The sequence below is a fragment of the Cucurbita pepo genome, chromosome 8 (genome assembly GCF_057944985.1).
Source record: "Cucurbita pepo subsp. pepo isolate OVF chromosome 8, ASM5794498v1, whole genome shotgun sequence".
Lineage (NCBI taxonomy): Eukaryota > Viridiplantae > Streptophyta > Magnoliopsida > Cucurbitales > Cucurbitaceae > Cucurbita > Cucurbita pepo.
The window spans coordinates 1591002-1614942 of record NC_141805.1 but is presented as its reverse complement, the minus strand read 5'-3'; the positions used below and the strand labels follow the sequence as shown (position 1 = coordinate 1614942).

The window sequence follows — 23941 nt, the reverse complement described above, 5'->3', positions numbered from 1 at the left end:
CAATAAATTTTTTATTCTACAAAGCACTACTATTTATTACGTCATTCTCCTAAATTGATCAAATTATTTTTTATTTTTCTAGAAATAATAAAAATTATGTAAATCCCAAAAGATTTTACACCAAAAAAGAGGGGGAAAAGGGTATAATTGTAATATTGGCGTCGGCGGCGCTTTCTGAATGGTCATTTGCCACCCAAATTTTATTCCAAACAGTTTGCCTTTATAGACCATTCCCCTGCGTTGGATGCCATAACTTTTCTTCTTCTACGTTCCTGTGGCGGGGTCCATCTCTGTGAGCAAAAAAAATGGAAGCTACCATCGTCGATTCAGACAGTAGACCGACGATCATGATCACCAACGACGATGGAATCGATGCGCCCGGTATTCGCGCTTTGGTTCGTGTCCTCGTCTCCACTAAGCTGTACAACGTTCAAGTCTGCGCGCCTGATTCGTACGCCTCTTCTCCTTTTTGTCCTCTCGCTTTCTTTTCTTTTTCCAATTTGCAAGTGTTGTTGTTTGAAGCTCATGATCATAATCTGTGTACAAGCTCGTGTGTTTTAGTTGGTGATGTTAAACCTAAAATAGATCATAACTGTATATACTAAAATAGTCTAAGATTTACTAGTTTATGATTTGAAGGGTTTGTTACCAAATCTATGATTTTATGGTTTGTTACCAAATCATAGATTTGGAATGTAATCTTCATTATACGCATCTATAAATACATGAGGTCGTGACCCATATAGGTCATCGTGCCATTCAATCTAACATGGTATCAGAGCCAAGGTTTATTTTTTAAACTCCTCGCCATGTCTTCTTCCTCCTCTCCATCCACCATCTCCAACACCGTCTCAACTACCATGGCGACTTTTGGCCTTAAACAATATCCAATCCCTCTACACCATGTTGTCACAATTCGTCTAACCAAAAACAACTTCATCATATGGCGTGCCCAGCTCCTCCCCTACCTACGGAGTACGAAGCTTATGGGCTACCTCGATGGCACCAATGTTGCACCTGCCAAGCTGATCCCTTCCTCAACTGCTGCTGGTGCTGAGCTGGTCTCTAATCCGGCCTATAATCAGTGGTATGATCAGGATCAACAAGTCCTTAGCGGCCTTCTCTCCTCCATGTCTGAGGAGATTCTTCATGATGTGGTTGCCGCTACTACGTCCAAGGAGGCGTGGGATACCCTGCAGCGGATGTTTTCATCGTCAACTCGTGCTCGCACTACTCAGATTCGTGTTGAGCTTGCCACGTCCAAGAAACGAGATCAATCTGCTGCAAATTATTTTTGCAAGATCAAAGGGCTAGCCACCGAGCTGGCCGCCGCCGGCTCTGCCTTGCAGGATGATGATGTGATCGCGTATCTTCTCGCTGGTCTTGGCCCTGACTATGATCCCTTCGTCACCTCAATGACTACCAAGAGTGAAGCCCTCACCCTTGATGATGTGTTTGCACATCTAATGACGTATGAAGCTCGCCAACTACAACACCAGGCTGAACTTCAGTTAAATCTTGGATCTTCTGCCAATTATGCTAGTCGTGGTGGTCAGCAGAAGAATCGTGGGCGTAGGGATCGCGGTCGTGGTCGTTCTCAAGGTTATGCACCCTCTCGTCCTGCTGGTGATCGTCGTGGCCCTTCTGCTCGTCCTTCCTGCCAGATCTGCGGCAAAGTGGGGCATACTGCTATCCGCTGCTGGCATAGGATGGATGAGTCCTATCAAGATGAACCTTCTTCTGCTCCTCCTACGGCACTGGCGGCTACTTCCTCTTACAAGATTGACCCAAATTGGTACAGCGACACAGGCGCTACGGACCATATCACCAGTGACCTGGATCGTCTCGCTGTGCGTGAACGTTATCATGGAGGTGAACAAGTTCAAGTCGGCAATGGAGCAGGTTTGCGTGTTTTGCATACTGGTCATTCTCTAATTAATACTGCTACTCGTCCTCTTGCGTTGCGTAATATTTTGCATGTGCCTGAAATTTCCAAACATCTTCTTTCTGTTCATAAATTTTCTCGTGATAATGACGTATTTTTTGAATTCCATCCTTGGCATTTTTCTATAAAGGATCGACAGTCGAGGAAAAGTCTCCTAAATGGGAGGTGTGAATCTGGTCTTTATCCTATTAAGCCATCCGATGTCGATAATCTCAAGCACGCCTTGGTGAGCAGATCTACTACTCACGCCCAATGGCATGCTCGTCTTGGACATCCTTCATCTCAAGTAATAAAATCCATTTTGCGTCTAAATAATATTTCGTGTGCTAGTGAGTCATCTTTGTCAGTTTGTAATGCGTGTCAGTTAGCAAAGAGTCATCGATTACCATATACTAGTTTTTCCCATAGGTCTTCGTCACCTTTGGAACTTATTTTTTCGGATGTTTGGGGCCCTGCACCTCCATCTGTTGGGGGTTTTAAATATTATATTAGTTTCATTGATGATTTCAGTAAATTTTCGTGGATCTATTTGATGCATGATCGTACAGAAGCTCCTCGTATATTTTTGCAATTCCAAGCTCATGTTGAGCGCCTCCTAGATACTAAAATCAAGTGGGTTCAATCTGATTGGGGTGGGGAATATCAGAAAATTCACAACACATTTTTTCGTTCCCTTGGAATTGGTCATCGTGTTTCGTGCCCTCACACACATCAACAAAATGGGTCTGCTGAACGCAAGCATCGTCATATTGTTGAAACTGGCCTAGCCCTTCTAGCTCATGCTCATGTACCTATTAAATTTTGGGACGACGCGTTTCTTACAGCCACATATCTCATCAATCGTCTTCCTACTCGTGTCATCGATAAAAAATGCCCCTTAGAGCTTCTTTTTCATACCCCACCAAATTACTCCTTATTAAAAATTTTTGGGTGTGCTTGTTGGCCTCATCTTCGTCCTTATAACAAACAAAAGCTCTCTTTTCGATCAAAGGAATGTGTCTTTCTAGGCTACAGTTCTTCACATAAAGGGTATAAGTGTCTTGACACCGATTCTGGTCGTGTCTATATGTCTAGAGATGTCATATTTGATGAAAATGTTTTTCCATTCAAGAGAGCCTCACCTAATTCTTCCCCAATCATGCAGTCGACGCATAATGCCCCTGATTTGTGCACCTTGCATTTGGGTAATAGCAGTACTAATTTGGAGAATGATCACATGCATATGTCTGGGCCTACTAACTCTTTGGATGCAGAAAATTTGGTGTCTACATCAGCTTCGGAATTGCCGCAACAATCCTCCGCGTCGCTGCCATTCGAATCGGCGTTGGTTGTTCCGCCAATGATTGAGGCATCGGCTTCTCCGCCAGCAGATGATATTGCGCAATGCCCGGTCGAATCCTCGGCCGTTGGTCAACCAACTGCTGTAGCATCGGTTGCTCCCCTCGCAACGGCTGATACGGCCGTCCCCTCAAATGTGGATTCTGCACCTACTACTCATCCGTATGGTACTCGATTGAAGCACAATATCAAGAAACCCAAGGTGCGTACAGATGGAACAGTAACATATCTTGTAGCTCGGTCTTCTGCCTCTGAACCTACTTCACATATTACTGCTATGGAGCATCCCCTCTGGCGTCAGGCAATGAATGATGAATTTCAGGCACTTCAAAAAAATAAGACATGGCACTTAGTTCCTCCTCGTGCTGGTCTTAACGTTATTGATTGCAAATGGGTTTTCAAACTCAAACAAAAGCCAGATGGCTCTATTGATCGCTACAAAGCACGCCTGGTTGCTAAAGGTTTTAAACAGCAGTATGGCGTCGATTATGATGATACCTTTAGTCCAGTTGTTAAGCCCACTACCATTCGGCTCTTATTATCTCTTGCTATTTCTCGTGGTTGGGCTATTCGGCAGATTGATATTCAAAATGCTTTTCTTCATGGCCTTCTTAATGAAGATGTTTATATGAAGCAGCCCCCTGGATTTGTGGATTCTCAACACCCTGGTTATCTCTGCAAGCTGGATAAGTCGCTTTATGGCCTTAAACAAGCTCCGCGTGCCTGGTTTTCTCGCCTTAGCTCCAAACTATTACAGCTGGATTTTACACCTTCAAAGGCTGATGTCTCTCTTTTTATTTTTAACAAAACGGGCATTCAGATGTATATTCTCATCTACGTTGATGATATTATTATCATCAGCTCATCTTCTACGGCTACTGAGAAACTTCTTACACAGCTTCAGGATGATTTTGCCGTCAAGGATCTTGGTATTTTGAGTTATTTTCTTGGGATTGAGGTCCGCCATACTTCTAGTGGACTTATTCTGACACAACATAAATACATTCGAGATTTATTAGCCAGAACCAATATGCTCACCTCCAAAGGTGTGCCCACACCTATGCTTCCCAGTGAGAAGTTGTTATTGAATGGTGGTGAAAAGCTCTCACCTGAGGATACTACTCGCTATCGAAGTGTCGTTGGTGCTCTCCAATATTTGTCTCTGACACGTCCTGATATATCCTTCTGTGTCAACAGAGTGTGTCAGTTCATGTCCTCTCCGACTTCTATACATTGGGCGGCAGTCAAACGAATTCTCCGTTATCTACATGACACTATTGATATGGGTTTGTGTCTTACAAAGTCCAGCACTGATTTGTTGAGTGCCTTTTCAGATGCTGATTGGGCTGGGAATCCTGATGATCGTCGAAGCACTGGAGGCTATGTGATCTTCTTTGGTGGCAATCTTATCTCTTGGAGTTCGAGGAAACAATCGACAGTTTCTCGTTCTAGTACGGAAGCCGAATATAAGGCGGTTGCTGATGCCACTGCCGAATTAATTTGGATCCAAGTTCTCTTGCGTGAGCTCGGGATCTCGCAAGCGCGAGCGCCTAGCCTATGGTGTGACAACATTGGTGCCACCTACCTATCCGCCAATCCAATCTTTCATCGACGGACGAAGCATGTTGAGGTTGATTATCACTTCGTTCGTGAACGAGTATCGACTCGTCAGCTTGATGTTCGACTCATATCTTCCAAGGATCAGCTCGCCGATATCATGACAAAGCCACTGCCAGCTCCTTCTTTTAGCTATTTTAGGCGCAATCTGAACTTAGTAGTACATCGTCCAGATTGAGGGGGGGTGTTAAACCTAAAATAGATCATAACTGTATATACTAAAATAGTCTAAGATTTACTAGTTTATGATTTGAAGGGTTTGTTACCAAATCTATGATTTTATGGTTTGTTACCAAATCATAGATTTGGAATGTAATCTTCATTATACGCATCTATAAATACATGAGGTCGTGACCCATATAGGTCATCGTGCCATTCAATCTAACAGGTGAAATTTTGTTCGTTCGTCTGTTTGTGTTTGGTGGTAATTTTTGTCTGGTTTTCAGTGCACTTGATGTTCCTGTTTGTTCATTTTGCACGTGCCTTTGCTAACTTCTTTCCTTTAGAATTTGATGGCCTTGTATTGCGTGAATTGAGATATTAGGAACTGTCTTATCGGCAGTGTTCTTATTTTTTTAATCAATATGTTATGATTGGGTTATTGTTCGTAAGATATTAGCTAAAACAAATAGTTTCCGTTTGTTTTGTTTAATAATATATATGAGATACATATTTGATATTGTGGGGTTGTTTCTGCATTATACAGGGAAAAGTCAGCTGTTAGCCAGTCTATTACTTGGCGTCATCCTATTTCTGCTAAGAGAGTGGATATCGAAGGAACCACTTCTTATGCTGTTTCTGGTGTGTTCTTTTGTTCTCTAATTTGAAATATGTAGCTTCCTTTTCGTTTGACTTTGAAATTGTACACCTTACCTATAAATGTTTAGTTCGTTGGAGGTTTAGAAAATGTAAATCTTCAATAGGCCTATAACCCCAAGTCCCCTATGGTTAGTTCGTTGAATTTTCTACTTTCTTATGTCCTACAAATAAGCCTGACAATGTTAGAGCTCATAGCAATCCTACGAAGCTGTAGCAGTGTGATAGAGTAATGAAGGGTTGGAATGTTTCGATAATTACGTTCAAATGGGGCCTTAGTAATATAAAAGGACTGTTGACATTTATTGAGATATCTGCTTTATTCCAATCTCAAATTACATATCATTCAATAGTTATTTCTCATGGTCACTTTTACTTGATGGATTTGACTTCAAGCTTTGGGATTTAATGAAATGGACTAAAATGATCTGCAATGCATTGCCTCCCTTCTTGAGATGTAATGTTGGAGTGTTCTCATTTTCATTAAAACCAATTATAAATGATTTGAACTTCATTCTAGCTGATGTTCAATATTGCTTTCAGTGACTTAATAAGGTTTTAAGGTTTCGTGCTTCTGCAGGAACTCCTGCTGATTGTACTTCTTTGGGAATATCTGGAACTCTCTTTCCGTCAAAACCAGATCTGGTAGCTTTTTTTCCCTTTTACTTCATGGTTTGACTGCAGTATATTTTCTTATCTAGCTTTTTGTGCCTTACTCGCTTTAATTTACTTAACATGTGGATAACCTGACAAGAAGTTAGCGTTTATATTGACTCAAGAAATGTTGTTTCTCAACCTAGACGTGTGTCTGTAATTGCAAATGTGGATTATTTTGTCAAACAACAACTTAATGTTGGATGGTAATGCTTCTCGCAATGTTATCACTAATGATTTATGAAGTTGGTGCATACAAGTTGTAATATGTTTAGCTCTTCCTGCTTATTTATGTATTCTACTTTAATTGCAGGTAGTCAGTGGCATAAACATGGGTAGCAACTGTGGTTATCACGTGTTAGTACAAATCTTGACATACTTTCCCTTATGTAAATCTACTTTGACAGTTCGGCTATCAGTGATATTTAAGTATCAAATATGTACTCAGCATGATATGTACATGCACGTAGTGTTGGCAAGAAAAGTTTGCACTTAAAGTATCAAATCACGTGGAAGCCACTAAAGCTCCAATAATTGTTTATCTAACAAGTTAAATGTGCTCTTGAATAAAATAGTGAAGAAAGTATCCTTTTTGCTACAAGCACATGGAAACACCGGGAAATAATATTCCCTAAAGCTTTTTGACAAAAAAAATTAGTACAATTCTAAGAAGTAGTGACACTTTAGTTTGGTTTGTGTGTCTTTATTCGACACGTGTCGGGCACTTGGACACTTCAACAATTGTTGGACACAATACTTGTTAGCACAATGGATATATGTTAGACACCAACCATAGAAAGTCAATATATTTGTCTAACATTTATTTGACACGTATCAAACACTTGAATACTAAATAGACACCTAATAATATAGGATGAAAATACATCAAATTCATTTTTTAAGCTTATAAATGCATAAACATTGATTTTGAATTTCCATCTGATATAAAAATAAATTATATTTTAATAAACGTGCCCTTGCCTTCACCATGTCCTAGATTTTTTTAAAAAAAATGTTGCATCTATATTCGTGCTTCTTAGGTACAATTTTTTCCCCTTGTATTTTTTTTTTTTTTTTTTTTTTTTTTTTTTTTTTTTTTTTTGTAATATAATTAGGTACCAGTCACAATTACTAGGTCAACATAGAGAGTTCTCTATTTGTGGTTGAAAAGGATTTTGTAACTTTATTGAAGCAGTCATTCATTGAAACTGCAGTGTATATTCCGGAACAGTAGCTGGTGCTCGAGAAGCCTTTTTTAATGGCATTCCTTCAGTTTCTTTATCTTATGACTGGTACGTATAAAAACTCCCTGCATTGCTGCTAGACTTGGTCATTTCACTGTTAATATCTGTTGAGATAGGCTCCATTTTCCTATCAAAAAAGATATGTACCATTTTTTTGAAAAAACAAGAAAGGTTTCAAATTGTAGAGCAGTGGATGCTGTCATCTCGGTTGAAAATTTTGTCCATCATCTGAATTATTAATCTGCGTATATCTCATTATTTTAGGTATTATTAGTCTTTACTCATTTGACTTTTCTTGTCATGGAACTTCAGGGTTGGAGGTAGGAGCAATATAAATGACTACACACTTGCTGCTGAGGCTTGCTTGCCCATAATAAGTGCAATGTTAGCTGACGTCAAGGCTCAAACCTTTCCTCAAAATTGTTTCTTGAATATCGATTTTCCAACAGATATTGCTAATCATAGGGTAATAAATATTATAACTCCTAGTGAACATCTTGCCATCTCGTTTTGAGTTACGCTGTAGAAAATATTACGTTGATTGCTTATTTTACTTCCGTGTTATGAAGTGGGTGGTTAGCAGTAATGGATATATAATATATTTTTTGTGTGTATCATTTAGGGATATAAATTAACCAAGCAAGGTCGATGCATGTACAAACTGGGTTGGAGAAGGGTTACTTCTGACTCTCCAGGAGGTAAAATGTTGTCAACAATGACTATGGAGCCAGCATCATCAGTGGAATGTAATACGTCGAATGAATCCGAGCTGTTTACGAGGCAGGTAGGTTCCCCCCACCATTCTATAATTTAAAAAAAGAAAAAAAACATCAACATTGATATCTTCTAGTTTAGAGCTATTATATCCTTCCATTTTCAATGATTTTATTTTATTTTTATGATTATTTTTTAAAATTAATAGGTTGAGTATCTCATTTTCTTTTCCTGTAAATACATATGGGACTCTTTCATCTGATCAAATGAGGCGACTTTTGATGCATCTGTTAAGCTAGAGCTACAAGAAAATGTAGCAAATCTATGGAAACTTCCCCTTTCACCTCAACTCCTCACATCTATCGGGCTCAGTTATCAACTTTAGTTTAGAAATGCTATTTGAAACTTATGCTATGGTTGCTTATCTGGATCCATGGGAGAGTTTTACTGTACTGCTTGCTTAGTTTGAATTCAGCAGCACCCATGGCTGTGAGAGTAATGATTCTTAGCTTGTTAATAGAAGACGGGACCAGTCTATTCATATTATAGCCCTGTACATCTAGTAATGTGGGTTATGAGAAAGCCTTCATAGACATGCATAGAGACGAACAATGAAAATAAAACATGATTGTGATATTCACCATAGGCCTTCCTCAACAACACCCTTGTCCTCGAGGGAGAAATTTAAAGAATTCTTTGATATCTTCACCTTAAGATTTTGCACCGATTTCCTTGAATGTATGCAAGAGTTTGTCTTTTTCTGTACCCTTCAGTTGATTTCATTGTTAAATGGAACAGTGTGTAACCCACTAACAAAAATCTGTAGAACAATGGGATTGTTTGGTTCCAGATTGCTGATTCTTTGTAACATTTAACAATCAGGTCACACCCAATTTGTATTATCAGCTGGAATTATTTTATTTTGGATAATTTGACGATTGTTTAATCATTGCTAGCTTAGCATCACTTGGAACCTTGTATTTGTAAATGTTAACTTCAAGCTATTATCTTTGTAGGTAATAAGTCCACCTGTTGATGATGAAGATACAGATTACAAATATCTACGAGAAGGCTATGTGTGTATCATTTACTTTAGAAAATAAAGCTCATAATTATATGATACGCCGACACTAATTAGTGACTCATAATTCGATTTCAGATTACTGTCACTCCTCTTACTGCCCTGTCTCGTGCAGAGGTAGACTGCGAAAACATTTTGGAAGCTTGGTTGCTTGGTGTGGTTGCTCCGCCATCAGCTTCTGCTTTATAATTCCGTAAGGTTTCTGGGTAATGCCTTTTAAAAGTTTTATACACATTTTATTTTGTTCAAATATCAATAAGCAGATAGAAATAAACACACAGAAGGCATACAGCCTCTGTTCATGTGTCATATTTATCTTTTATGGTCCGTCCCATTTAGTTTTCTTTTCCCCATCCTCCCCCTCACAGTAATCTACGTTCATGAGATGTTATAACGCGAAGTTCATTACAATCTTTTTTTTTTTTTTTGCCTCTCTGCGGTTGAACAAGACATTACCAAAAAGAAGTGTTACTCAAAATTTTATGTTTTATTGTTTGCAGGTTTAGGCATTTTGTTAGATGATCAGACTTAAAGCAGAGTAGTTTCTTAAACATTATCCTTCGCTTCATGGTGTCAGAGAGCAGGCCTTCATGCCATCAAAAATAATTCCAAACCCGAAAATTGTTAAGCAAAAGGAGCTGTATAAGGCTTATGTTAGCCAATTCTTTGAAAAATGACTCAAGATGACAGAAACTTGAAGTAAGAGTCCTTTTTTTCTTCCAATACCTTGTGAGACTCAATAATGCTCCAGTCAGGTGTATCGTTCTTTGCTTTGGCTGCTGGTTATTGTGTCAAATTTTGATGAGTTGGGATCTAAAACGAAACAACGTTGCATCTGACAACAATAAGTTTATTAGAATTATTGATCATGATATTAGAGTATGAAGTCTTAATCCATGGAGGATGGTAGAAACGATGTGAAATATCAGATCTTTGAAGTTTTACGATACTCATTTATTATCGTAGTATGATAATGAGACATTTCGAGAGATCTTGGGCTGATCGGTTAGATTCATATAATCGAGTCATGTTCAACAAGTTCATTCCAAACTACAAATTGATGCAACTAAAGTTCTTAAGCTTGTTGTTGGGAATATCTTTCATTTGCAAGATTGGGATGAGTGAGCAACCTTACCATATAATGAAGCAAATGCCACTTTATTGTAAGATGAAGATTTCAAACCACTAGATTCATCCTTTTTATGGCTCTTTCTATACTTTCATCATCATTATTATTATATATCAAACTTATAAGTCTCAATATTCTACAGAATTTATGAAGAAAAGAGTAAATATAATCAAACAAGTATTCAATTCATGGCATTGGTATTATTTCAGGCAATCTAAGGCAAGAACATCTTTAGGTTATCCCATCTATTCAATAGTTGTCTCATGTCATTATCAGAATCAAACCTTAAACATATAATATTTAGAATTCAACTGCCACCTTAACTGCTGAAATAGACAATGCAACTGTAAGCAGCTACACAAAAATTTAGAACAATAAAGATGAAAATTGATGAAGGAAAACTTTTATTTTTGAGGTTTTTTTAAATATTTTATGTACATTGGTGGGGAAAGTGTTCTTAGGAGGCTGAAAGTTTCATTGTTTTGTTGTATGGAGTGTGTGATTCCACTAAGATTGACCAAAGCACATGCACATCTTCACAGGGACAGGATTTTACATCTTCATACAGAATATATATCCCTCTTCCTGCATTGAAAAACAACCCCAGAAAATGAAAAAACTTAGAACTTCAAAGCTGGAAATGGTGGCATTGCAGCCGAAAAACATGAACGAAAGCGAGTTCGAAAGGGAAGGAACTTACGTTTTTCGGGGGAAGAATGGAGGCGAAACCAGAGCTTCTTCAATGGAGAGAAGAGGGATTGGAGCCACCCCATTTGGGAAAATGCCTCAGGGAATAGAAAGAAAGAGGAAAGGAGTGATTGTGTGCATTTTATTTTAGCTTAGCTTAGAGAAGAGGGATTTTGAGGCATTCTTTTTACCTTCATTTATTCAAGAACATCATGCATTTCTGATATGGGTATTGGTAAAATGTCTTTTTCAAGCACTTTTTTTCCTTGTAGTACAAGAACCCTTTCTCTTCACCTTCACCACCAATCTGCTGTGCTTTACACACTTCCATCAAATCCCTTTTCTTCTCAAATTTGCATCAAATTCCCTAAAAAAGGCAACTTTTTTAGAGGTTTGAGAGTTTGATCATTGTTTATGTGGGCTTTCCCATTTTGGATATCTCTTGTGGTTGAAGACAACAAGAAATGTGTGTAAAAGTTTGTCTTGAAGTGAAGTCCCCAATAAGGGATTGAAGCCCACACGTCCACATGGCCTTTGCTCCCCCAATTGGGTGCCTTAGAAGTGTGCTTCAACTCAACCTTCTTTTCCCTAACTCCCTTTTTTTTTTTTTGCCTTTTCTCCCTCCCTTTGCTTGTTTTTTGTGCACCCTTTTCCCTCATTCATCCAATATCCACACCAATCAAAATTTGCTTTCCTTGGGCATGATGATTCATATACTAGTCGTGCCGCTTTTCATGATCTGGAAACGTCCTCTCAACTGAACTATTTCAGGACGTTCTTAACTCAACCCTTGATGTATCAATTATAAATTTTTGTTTGAGAAATTGTCGAAAAAGTATTCTCTCTAGAAATGTTTATGGAAGATGTCTGCATTATCAACAAGAGTAAGGTCTCTCTCTTAAGGAGAGAGAGAGTTTTTGTGGGGTGTGGTTATGATTGATACTCTCATTGGAAGTAAAATGAAATGGAAGGTTTTGATTGAATTTAAAAACACCAAAATTCAATTCATTTATTCAAAATAAGAAAAACTGTCACAATCTCTTAACCACAATTTCAATTTCTTGTTCACCATCTCAATTAAATTATTTCTTTTTCTTAATTAAAAGAATTATATTTTTACAAAATGGCCAAATAATATTCATTGCATTTTAGTTTCTTCATTTTTAAAAATTAATTAATTTTAAAAAATTGATATGATGCCACAAAAATTAATATTTCAAATTAATTTTAATATTTTATTATGAGAAACATATATTTGATCCCTTTTTATTTTTATTCAATATTTTATCGAGTGTAGTTAAATAATTATTAAATAATTTAATATTTAATAAAACAAATTTTGAAACACTACCTTGCAGCCCATTTTCTCGAAACTAGCTTTAGATGAGGGCCGTGATGATGTGGACTTCCTGCCTTCAGCCCAATACAAGCCCAGTCCAATTTAGTCCTTTTCTGGGCTGCTTTTAAAATCCAGGCTAAACTGGAACATGAATGTGGGCCTTGGCCCAATATAAGCCCACGACAACTAGTCATAGAGAAGCTCGTTTGGTAGGTTGGGCCCAATATAAGCCCACGATAACTATACGAGCCCACTACCATGCAGCCCATTCTCTAGAAACAAGCTTTAGATGTGGGCCGTGATCATGTGGGCTTCCTGCCTTCAGCCCAATACAAGCCTTGTACAATTTAGTCTTTTATGGGCTGTTTTTAAAATCCAGACTAAACTGGAACATGAATATGGGCCTAGGCCCAATTTAAGCCCACTACAACTAGAGTCGTGGTGAAGCCCGTTTGGTTGGGCCCGTGGATAATGAATTAAGGCCCAAGTTGGAGGCCGTAAAGTTCTGTCCAAATATGGATATGATATTTATTTCCAATATATTTTAAATTTGAAATTAAAATTATTGTATACGAGAGAGAATTTTAATATCTTACAAGAAAAAGGAGGGGATTTTCTAACCTACAACCATTTGTAGAATAAATTTTGAAAACCTAAATAAATAATAATGAAATCGTATCGGTGTGAGATCTCACAACGGTTGGAGAGGAGAACCAAACATTTCTTATAAGAGTGTAAAAACTTTTCGCTAACAAACACGTTTTAAAAATTGTGAAGCTGACACCTATACGTAACGAACGAAAGCGGACATTATCTATTAGCGGTGGACTTGAACTGTTACAAATGGTATCAAAGCCAGACATCGGGCGGTGTGACAGGAAGAACAGTTGGAGAGGCGAATAGTGTGAGACTAATAGTGATACGTAACGTGACAAAACGGACAAAATCTAAAAAATTGTGACACATAAGACACCTGAATAATAAGAGGGTTAGGTGGGTAGTTATGACAGCTGAGTAAAGAAGATCCTAACTTCAAAGTTAACTTTGTTTGTTGGGTGACCTTTTGTAAGAAACATGTAGGCAAAGACGAAACATGCGGATGATCGTACATCAAGATCGAGTCGAGACGTAACAAAAGAAAAAGAAGAAGATTCAAAACTCGAAAGCTAGAAAGTTCAAACAACCATGAATAAAATCTCCCCAAAATCTGCTCAACATCCACAGAAAATGATTAAAAAAGAAGAAGAATTTGAAAGAGAAGGGTTTGAATTGAATGCATGGCAGTGAATTAAGAATGATTCGAGGAAGGGAAAGAAACAAGGCATTTGAAAACAAAACAACGAGAAGAAGAGGGTTTGGGGTAGGGTGCCTTAATGGGTGAGAGGGCCAAGGACACTGCCACTGCCCCTCACCACCACTAACCACCCTTTATGGGTTTTGGAGTTTAGGGTTCATACCCACCAAAATCTCCCACCTAATCGTTCATATTCGGTCAATCAGATTTAACTCGTTAACATAAATACTCTCGACCAAATAGTTACAAACTTAGAGGGTCAAATCCCCACTTTACTATCGTTAAATTAAAAAACTCTTGTTTCTATCGTTAAATTAAAAAACTCTTGTTTCTATCCATTATGTTAGACGAACACGACTCTCTCCACCACAATGGTATGATATTGTCCACTTTGAGCATCCATTATATTAGACGAACACGACTCTCTCCACAATGGTATGATACTGTCCACTTTGAGCATAAGCTCTTATGGCTTTGCTTTGGGCTTACCCAAAAGGCCTCGTACCAGTGACAGTATACTTTCATCATAAAAAAAATACCCTTTTAAGATAGAAGGAACAAATGAATAAAAAATTAAAAAAATAGGAAAAAAGTTCCACCGCCAGTAGATATTGTTCATTTTAGACCGTTACATATCCTTATCAACCTTACGATTTTACAACGCGTCTATTAAAGAAAGGTTTCCACACGTTTATAAAGAATGACATCAAGTTTCATTTCCAACCAACGTGGGATCTCACGGGAAAAAGGATTGAACAGAATTTGGTGTTGAATGGTGGGCCACACACACAGCTGCCATATGTCCCTCTCAATTTCCACCATTGAAGAACAGCTTCAGAAGCTTAGCTGTGGTCAACAAGCCAGCAAAAACGACGCCATTTCAATCATTTCAACTCCTTTTGCATTTTCCTTTCTGCAACGGCTAACAGAACACAACATGTCTGTTTCCTCCTATATCTTTACAACCTTAATCAAACCTCTTCATTACCTCTTCTGTCACCTTTTTTTTAAACCTCTCTTTCTTTTCCATTGCCTTTTTACCGATTGGGTCCGAGGAAAAAAAGGGAAAAAGCTTCACGATCGATAAATATCTCTCAATTAGGGTTTGGATAATGATTGTTTATTTCAAAATGGATCGGGTTTTGATTTGAGAAAATGAAAATGTGATTTCAAAATGTTAAATCCCGAATACAAAACTTACTGAATGAACGTTATCCATTAACTCAAACATTTGGATCTGTACATGATAGTTTAATAAATATAATCCCGATCCAATAGAGAGCATCTCGAGATGATCAATATATCCAAAAACATGCAACAAATTTGGGTTAATTAAACTTTACTTTAATTAGGGTAATGTTACTATTGATGGAATGATGATATTTTGTCGATCTTTATAACCCATATGATGGCTTTAATTTAATTAGGGTTCTTGATGTGGCCATTATATTGGCCCTACTAATCAACCAAATTGGCAACCAAATATCTTATATTATAATGCAAAAATGCTGCCACCCTTTTCAACTTCAAGGGAGAGTAAACTCAGAGAGGAAGGTAATATGTGAGATTAATTTTAATTTATTATATGGTCCTAAACTATATGATATATATATATATATTAATATCTACATTTGTTGTGTAGTGGGTGACCCAAACAATCATAGAGATGCAAAAAGTGGGTTTTGTTTCAAATTTTGAAATCTATCTACCAAGTTGACTAAAGAAAATAATAATAAAATAATTTATTTACACCCGATCATTTTATAAGTTTAGTTTCGAAATTTTTAGATTTAGGCCGATTTAATTTATTAATTTTAAAAGTTATTTAATAAGTTTTTATTGTTTTATAGATTTTTAACGTCTCATTTGATAATCATTTAATTTTTAAAAATTATATTTATTTTCATAGGACTAAATATATAATAATATTAGTATTCTCTCTCTAAACCTATAGTCATGATTCCACATATGCCCCATATAATATATGAAATGATTGTCACACGCATTATATATATTCGAAAATACTTTATTATGAAGATTTTGAAAAATAAAATAATTTTACTTGGTTGAAAAAAACAAGAAACCAAGTATAATTGTATTGGATATTGATGCAGAAATTAAAATAATAAATACTAAATAATAATAATAAATTGAAGTCAAAGTAAAAGAGGGAAGAATCTCTTAGATCTCCCCAAATTTGCAAGAATACAAAAGGAACGCTATTTTTCACTACGCAACAGCTTTTGCTCACTATTTTAATTATCACCTTAAAAGTTTGAGCTTTCCAAAACCCATAATATATATATATATATTAATTTTCTTATGCTAATTTTTATTGTTTTTATAAAATAATACAATACCGAAATATATTTTATTAATCGAGTTAGAAATGTCGCAATATCTACCGCTTAAAGTGTGAATAGATCTAAAGATATTATTACTCAACGAAATAATACAAATAAAAATGGAATTGGAATCAAATGTTCAATTTTCATTGATATTCACAACGTTTAAATAAATAGAAGATATCAATTCTTGAAAATAAAATAAAATATACTACAAATCAAATCTAAAGAGAAAAATATTAATTGAATCTTAAGAATATTCTCCAAATATTAATTGATTACGAATATTTTGATTAATTCCAACCATCAATAAGTTGCATTAAATTTTGATAAGAAAATACTTTATAATAATACATAATTATTTAGTTAAATAAGGTTAGAAATAGAAATTATATTCTCTATTTTTATCTTCACCGTCAACTTCTCCTCTCCCTCGTGTATATATATATATTATATTCTAATTAAATAAATATTTTTTAAATATAGAAGATTATATTATAACATTAAATTTTTTTTTTTTTTTATCGAAAAAATGTCAATAATATCGATATACCATTTTTTGTTATTGTATTAGTATGGTATATGGGGGAAGGAAGAAGATAAAAATAGGGACACGTGGCAGAAGATGAGGAGATGATGGAGGGGTGGCAAGTGTTGGACATACGGTCGTCGCCGTAAGGATGAGGGAGTTAGGGACAGGTTTGTTTAATACGAGATTGGACGACAATTATCAAGGCTTTGACTTTGTGGGTTTATGTGTTCCTCTCCATTTAAATTACCCATAACTTCGGAACGGCGTCGTTTCTTTCCACTTAATAATAATAATAATGTGAATTGACATAAAACCAATTAAGTTGGAATTTAAATTACAGAATTTTTTTTATTTTTTTTTTGAAAGGAGAAAACGGGGAAAGATACAGTGGAATGCGGCGCAGCACAAGTGGGTGAGGAAGAGACAAAATGAAGGGCAATCAAGTACCCGAAAATCAAATTCTATCATCCCGCGATATCCGTTCACGGGTTTAAAATCAACCCGGCCCATCATCACTCATTCACCATCGTTGCATTACCATCCAATTATTTATTATTATTGTTTATTTTCTTTTTTAACTTCAAATTTAATTTTCGCTAAATTAATAAAAATATCTGAAAATTACTTTTAAATTTTCAAAATGATTTAAGAATATAATTTACATTTTTTACATTAAATCTACATAAATTTCAAAATATAAAGACTTTTATACAGAAGGACGTAGGAAAAAAAAAAAACACAAATTTTTAAGATTAAATTTATAATTTAACTAAAATGATTTTGTAATTTTAATTTTTTTTTATTTAATATTTGTACTTAAAACGAAGGAAAAAAATATATATTTATGCATTCTTATCGTACCCTTGTGAATGCAGAAAAAAACAAACTGAATTTTTAAATAGATATTTTAGTACCAACAAAATCTATAATTAAAAAATATTTTTAAATATATATTTTTTTAAAGCTCTATTTAAGTAGTAAAATAATTTATGTAATAATAAAAGAAATTCTCTTAATAATTAAAATCATGATAAACAATTTTGTATAGATAAATAGACACGGACTCCATTTTTCCGTTACAAATCGCCGTCACAGGACCGAAATTAAACAAATTCCACGTCATTAACCCTAATAATTTATTATTATATTATATATTCAAAAGTCCAAACAAAACCCATTGACCCCAAAGAAAGAAAAAAAAAAAAAAAATGAGGGTTGCCGTTTTTGTTCCCCTCTTTTTGAAAAGACCCTTGCTTTATAACGGCGTTATTCATCCATGTTTCATTATAAATTAAACCCTCCACTTTATTTTTTCAAACATAGCCCCCACTTTCTCTCTCTATCTCTCTCTCTCTCTCTAAACGGGTTTTAAAAAACAGTTGCTTGAATCTGAAGTTTGGAACAAGAAGAAGAAGAAGAAGAACAAGTGTTCTTTCTTGGAGATCCAAATGGGGAAGAATGATCACAGAGTTGAAGCTGTTCTTCAGCTTCTTCGTAAACAAGCTCCACTCTCACTCAAACAGGTTCGTAAAATAAAGCAACAAATAACACAACATTGTTCGTATTTTTTAAGGTTAATTTTTGTGTTTTTTTTTCTTCTCTAGGACAAGTTCTGTAATACTGCTTGTGTTGAGCGGTTTCTCAAGGCCAAAGGTGAGAATGTGAAGAAAGCTGCGAAGAGCTTGAGGGCTTGCCTTTCTTGGAGGGATAGCATCGGCATCGGTATTTTCTCTTTCTTTTTTTAAAGTTGTTACCCTACCCGAATCAGAATTTAATTAGTCAATGTGAGACTCTGATCTCATCTTTTTCAGATCATCTAATTGCCGATGAATTCTCCACTGAGCTTGCTGATGGCGTTGCTTATGTGGCTGGCCACGACGAAGAATCTCGCCCCGTCTTGGTATGTATCGAAAATCCCTTCTACACAATATTTGATTACAATTTGAAACTTATTATTAGAAATTACAGATCTCCACCTGGTATAAATGTCATTAATTTTTTTAATTATGGACAGATTTTTCGGATAAAGCAGGATTATCAGAAATTCCATTCACAGAAACTGTGAGTAAAAAATCCCAAACACCAAAAACAACAAAACAAGAGAATTCCATTAATAATTTTATTTTGTTGTATTAATGTAATTAGGTTCACTCGTCTGGTAGTATTCACGCTAGAGGTTGCGATTGGGACCATGTCAAAGAACGTCGACCAAATGATCATACTTTTCGACGCAAGTAAGTAAAATCTCGTTTATATTAAAAGTAAAGTAAATTGGTGTGAGGTTGTCTGAGAAGGTGTCCGGTGTGACATGGCGGTGCCGTTGTCAATAGCCAACGGTGTCACAGCGGAGATTGTCGGGAATTGAAATGTCCCAATGGTTGTCCATTTAGTTTAGTTGGAGGTTAAATTGGGATTATAATGTGTGGAAGCGTGGGGAAATTTGCAGGCTTTTACAGGTCGGCTTCGGCTTTTATCAACTCACTTCTGCCCATGTTGAAAATCGTGGCTGATTTTTATCCTCGCCGCCTTCATTCCGCTTTTGTTATCGACCCACCTTCGCTCTTTACATATCTCTGGAAGGTATTATTTTTATTTTTAAAAATTTTAAATTATATATATATATTGACTGCAGTGTATGTGTTTACGTTTGAACACTTTATTTAAAATGTTTTGTCTTTTGCTTTTTGTTTCTACTTTATTTATTATTTATTTTTTATTTAAATGTAGTTTCTTTTTCCTTCCTATTGTGGGCCAGTATTGCCTCATTAGTCAATTTATTTTTTAAATTTATCATAAAATATTCCATTTTAAAATTTCTATTTTCATCAATTTAAATTTATTTATTTTTGTCCATTTAGGGTAGTCCCGACTATCGTAGGACTTTGATTCGACTTCCTAATGAGAATTGAGGTTTTGGGCGGGAGTCTCGTCCGGATCAACATTTATTATTTTATTTATTTTTATTTTTTTTAATGGTATGTGTTAAAAGAAAATGTTTTAAATTGGATTTAAATTTTAGTAAAATTGGAGAAATATTCTAAAGAAAAGTATTTTGAGTTGATGGGTTATTGGATCTGGTGTTTTTAACTGTATGTTTAAATGATGGAACTGCAGGGTGTTCGACCGTTCGTTGAGCTATCAACGGTTACGATGGTAATTTCGTCTCTTGACTTTGAAGATTCGTTGGAGTTTAACGATTTCGCCGCCTATCCACGAGCCTCGTCCCTCCGATTTAATCAATCGTTAATGGAACCAACGGCTAAGATTGGCTCATCTGCATCCTCACGCTTCTCCTTCACTGTATCCCACCATTTCGACTCACTCAAACCTTGGTACCTCAGTTTAACCGACACGTCAGCTTCCAAAGTGGGTCCCACCAGTCCTTCACCATTGGGTCCCGCACTGATCTCTCCACTCAACGCCCGTTCACTGTCGTTCGCATCACCAGCTGCTAGAACGCCACGTGGCGGAATCAACGATGGGAATTACAGCTCGAGGCTGACGAGAAAAAGCTTGTTCCCGTCGACGCCGATGCCGCCGAAGAGCGCCGCCATGGCCAGCGGAGGAGGGAAAAAGGTCAACCACCCACGGACACCAAGACCGTCGTTCCTGCAATCGCCGGCGGTGTTCTTCAGGAGAGAGTGCCACGTCAGCAGAACAGAGAAAAACAGGGAAGCATTCCGACCAGTGTTGAAATTATACAGAAGACCGTACGATGAGATGATCTACAGGTCAAAGATGAGGCCACCACTTGGCGGATTGATCTCCATCGTCACTCCAAATCTCAGACGTAAACACGTGTCATTGTCTCAACGATTCTGATCCAATACAAAAAAAAAAAAAAAAAAAAAAAAAAAAAAAAAAAAAAAACCAAAAAAATCAGTTCTTTCTCTACTCGTTACATAGAGACAAGAAGTAACAACATACGAATTTTTGTAACATGAATTCAAGTAAAGTTGACCATGTTTCTCAAATCTAACTCGTTAGTATTAAAAATAATTGACGAGTTGATATGGGTTTGATTTGTTGACTCAGTCCGAGTTGGTGATGATTTTGGGAGGATCAAGAACAAAAGAAAAAAAAAAAAAAAAAAAAAAAAAAGCTTTGAGTTTGAGGACAAGACGACAACGTGCTAAGTGGGATGTGAAATGGTGTGCAAATTGTCCCTTTTTTTCATTGAAATTTGTGGTTCTTTCACAAAGTCTACGTTTTTGGGGTTTTGGAAAAAAAAAAAAAAAAAAAAAAAACCATGCATGGGAAATGGGTAGCGTGGTCGAGCCGGTGAAATCAAATGTCAAGATGGTTGAAAGCTGAAACCTTAAATGAATAATACTTGTTCATTCACCCATTGGCACCGCGTGGGTAGGACTACTAGGATTCGGAATATGTGTTAGAGTTTTTCCTTTGGAAGTTGATTACGAAAGTCAAAAGTGTTAGGAATCACGAATCTCCATAATAGTATCATATTGTCCATCAACTCTCATACGAGCTCCCGGTGGTTCATTCATTTGACCGTAGATTAGAGTTACTTTTGATTCTGCAATATTTTCTTCATTAATTACTCCGGATTCTTTCCTTTCCATGTAAAGATCATTTCCTTCGCACTCCTCCAAATATGGATACACCTCCATGAGCTTTGACAATGTTGTTGATCAATTCCATAATGAGTACCTTGTTTTACCCACTCCAGCCCCTCCGAATAGTCCTATTAGTCTTTTCTTTAGGCTTCTCAAAAGTCCTCATAGCAATAGAGATAATATTCTTTCATTCCCTAAATTAGCCCACGTGGGACTTTCATTCAACAAAAAAAAAATTTAAAATTGTGAGATCCCACATTGGTTGGGAGGGGAATGAAACATTCATTATAAATGTACGAAAATGGAGTTGATGGCTATACGTAACAGACCAAAGTGGACCATATCTACTAGTGGGATTAGATAGGGTTAAACCCTCTCCGGCCTTCTAAAAACTTTGAGCAAGCTTAAAAAAGAAAGTCTAAAGAGGACAATATTTGCTAGCAGCGTGCTTAAATTGTTACAAAAATGATCGGAGATAGAGATTTTAGTATTGGGAATTGAAGAGAGGGCAGAGATATTGAGAGAGGGAATGGTGAGAAGGAGAACACATGTAGTTTTGGGGAGTGAGATATTATAAGATTTATGTCGTATACTACATGTCTTGTGTTCTATTGATCCAAAAGATATGACATCGCCAAAAACCAGTGCCGTTTTTTGCTTGGAATCTAATGGTGGCAGTGAATTTGTGTGTTTTTTTTAGTAGAAATATAAATGGGGTCCGCAAAATTAGGGTTTGGATGAGGACAAGGCATTAGAGTTTGAGTTGCAGAGGTTTTGTTTGGAGTTTAGTAGTTGTAGTGTTGGAGTGTTTGGTTTTTGTTTGAAGGAATATGGACACATCAACATGGAAGCTGTCCCCCAAAAGTGAGTGATTTGGAGGGTCAAGCCCATGGCTCATGAAGCTGTCTTCTCTGAAGCCCATTGTTTCAGTCCATCCTCTTAATCTTGGCCTAAGCCCCATCATCACCTCACTCTCACCCCATTCCTTCAACCCATTTCATGTTAGCGGTGAGCTTGAGCTATTATAAATAGTATTAGAGTCAGATATCGAGCAGTGTGCTAGCAATGACCTTCGACCTTTAAGGGGAGTGGATTTTGAGATTCCACGTTGGTTGGAGAGGAGAACGAAACATTCCTTATAAGGGTGTGGAAAACCTCTCCATAACAGACGCGTTTTAAAACTGTGAGGCTGATAGCAATACGTAATGGGCCAAAGCAGACAATATCTGCTAGTTGTAGGCTTGAGCTGTTGCAAATGATATTAGAGTCAGACACCGAGCGGTGTGTCAATGAGGACGCTGGGACCCTAAGGGGAGTAGATTGTGAGATCCCACATCGGTTGGAGAGGAGAACAAAACATCCTTATAAGGGTGTGGAAAACCTCTCCATAACAGACGTGTTTTAAAACTGTGATGCTGACGGTGATACGTAATGGACCAAAATAGACAATATCTGCTAGTTGTAAGCTTAAGCTGTTGCAAATGATATTAGAGTCAGTCACCGAGCGGTGTGTCAGTGAGGACGTTGGGACCCAAAAAAGAGTGGATTGTGAGATCTCACATCAGTTGAAGAGGAGAATGAAACATTCCAGTGTGTGAACTTTCTCTTAACAAATACGCTTTAAAACTGAGACCGACAACAATACATAACAAGGCCAAAGTGGACAATATGTCCTTCAAGAGCAAGTACGCGGTTTCTTGTGCCCCGAACACCCAATATGAGTGTCTTACACCATGTTTCATCATGATGATTCTAGTGTCCGTTTCAAGGGCCGGCTAGTGGCCTCTAATACCATTGATCAAGGAAGCGTTACAATTTAAAATGGGCTTGACAGACAAGTTACAACTTACAACATCTCAGTGAATAATTACACCATCGCCAACTTACAAGTCCATGGCAGCACCATATTGTTCATGTAGAGCCTCTGCACGCCACCCATAACCATTGTCACTGTCAAGAAGTCGTAGGGTGTTGAGTGTCACAACTAATATTTACGTTCACGTTCTAGTAAGTCGATCAAGTAAAATTTAGGTCGTCATTGGCTTGGACTACGTATGCTCAATAACAAACGAATTTCAATAATATCAAATTTTATATAATTATAGTTTGAATTAACATCAAAATCTTATGAATTTAAGGTGTAAAAATGGGTTTTTTTCTCTAAAAAATTTGTTCTTTGTTTCATAATTCCAATTAACAAGTGACTAAAATAACCTTGTCCAAAAGAAAAGTCATATTGTTCCCCAAAAACGAAGAACATAACTAGTGGAAGTACATTGGTAAGCAAATCAAATAAGGAAACAAGGAAAATTAGTCACTAGAGTTAATCAAAGTGTTCAAATTTAATACAACAATTTGTTAATTGAAGTACTCATTAACCCTTATCCTTTGACTTTTCCATGCCATGGTTACTATAAACAGAGTGGTATTTGCTTGGTCTAGGTTAGGTTTAGAATATAAAGTAAACATTAATTACTTATCGTTTTATACAAATTCAAACTTATTAGGCCCTTCGATAATGAAATTCTAACATAAATTGAGTGACTAGATCGAGTCAATTTGTGAGATCCCACATCGGTTGGAAAGGGGAACGAAGCATTCCTGATAAAGGTGTGAAAACCTCTCCCAA

The 23941-nt window shown here is 36.6% G+C and overlaps 3 protein-coding genes and 1 non-coding gene across 9 annotated transcripts; 3 read left to right on the top strand and 1 right to left on the bottom strand.

Annotated features, from left to right (window-relative positions):
* Window positions 1–208: 208 nt before the first annotated feature.
* On the top strand, window positions 209–10295 carry LOC111799559 (uncharacterized). Of its 6 annotated transcripts, none has more exons than XM_087126577.1 (10): window positions 211–451; window positions 5607–5701; window positions 6297–6361; window positions 6684–6727; window positions 7585–7662; window positions 7927–8080; window positions 8237–8398; window positions 9345–9404; window positions 9488–9607; window positions 9910–10295. In XM_087126577.1, exons 1-9 carry the CDS (start codon window positions 306–308, stop codon window positions 9596–9598), a joined length of 915 nt encoding a protein of 304 aa, XP_086982703.1. In that variant the 5' UTR covers window positions 211–305; the 3' UTR covers window positions 9599–9607; window positions 9910–10295. The 6 variants fall into 6 exon arrangements, 5 of the variants coding, with proteins under 5 accessions (XP_086982704.1, XP_086982703.1, XP_023538689.2 ...); XM_023682921.2 differs by having other exon boundaries at window positions 9488–9615; XM_023682920.2 differs by having other exon boundaries at window positions 213–451; window positions 9488–9602.
* LOC147791358 (small nucleolar RNA Z247) lies at window positions 1341–1480 on the top strand. The gene has a single exon (XR_015422333.1). It is a non-coding gene; the product is annotated as a small nucleolar RNA Z247 (small nucleolar RNA).
* Window positions 10296–10925: 630 nt separating the features above from the next.
* Window positions 10926–11542, bottom strand: LOC111800946 (uncharacterized). Its single transcript, XM_087126506.1, has 2 exons — window positions 11239–11542; window positions 10926–11123 (listed from the first exon to the last, which is right to left on the bottom strand). Exons 1-2 carry the CDS (start codon window positions 11309–11311, stop codon window positions 10996–10998), a joined length of 201 nt encoding a protein of 66 aa, XP_086982632.1. The 5' UTR covers window positions 11312–11542; the 3' UTR covers window positions 10926–10995.
* A 6520-nt stretch (window positions 11543–18062) lies between these two features.
* LOC111800725 (uncharacterized) lies at window positions 18063–20765 on the top strand. The gene is made up of 7 exons (XM_023684543.2): window positions 18063–18258; window positions 18340–18457; window positions 18547–18635; window positions 18750–18796; window positions 18881–18969; window positions 19182–19315; window positions 19850–20765. The coding sequence occupies exons 1-7, from the start codon at window positions 18184–18186 to the stop codon at window positions 20555–20557; spliced, it is 1260 nt and encodes a 419-aa protein (XP_023540311.2). The 5' UTR covers window positions 18063–18183; the 3' UTR covers window positions 20558–20765.
* Window positions 20766–23941: the final 3176 nt, after the last annotated feature.

Coding starts and splice junctions, on each gene's coding strand:
- LOC111799559 (XM_087126577.1), top strand. CDS start 306: ATGGAAGCTACCATCGTCGATTCAGACAGTAGACCGACGATCATGATC. Junction 5,702..6,296: donor CACTTCTTATGCTGTTTCTG/GTGTGTTCTTTT, acceptor GTGCTTCTGCAG/GAACTCCTGCTGATTGTACT. Junction 9,405..9,487: donor AATATCTACGAGAAGGCTAT/GTGTGTATCATT, acceptor ATTCGATTTCAG/ATTACTGTCACTCCTCTTAC.
- LOC111800946 (XM_087126506.1), bottom strand. CDS start 11,311: ATGGGGTGGCTCCAATCCCTCTTCTCTCCATTGAAGAAGCTCTGGTTT. Junction 11,124..11,238: donor CCATTCTTCCCCCGAAAAAC/GTAAGTTCCTTC, acceptor TTTTCAATGCAG/GAAGAGGGATATATATTCTG.
- LOC111800725 (XM_023684543.2), top strand. CDS start 18,184: ATGGGGAAGAATGATCACAGAGTTGAAGCTGTTCTTCAGCTTCTTCGT. Junction 18,458..18,546: donor GAGGGATAGCATCGGCATCG/GTATTTTCTCTT, acceptor CATCTTTTTCAG/ATCATCTAATTGCCGATGAA. Junction 18,636..18,749: donor AAGAATCTCGCCCCGTCTTG/GTATGTATCGAA, acceptor AATTATGGACAG/ATTTTTCGGATAAAGCAGGA.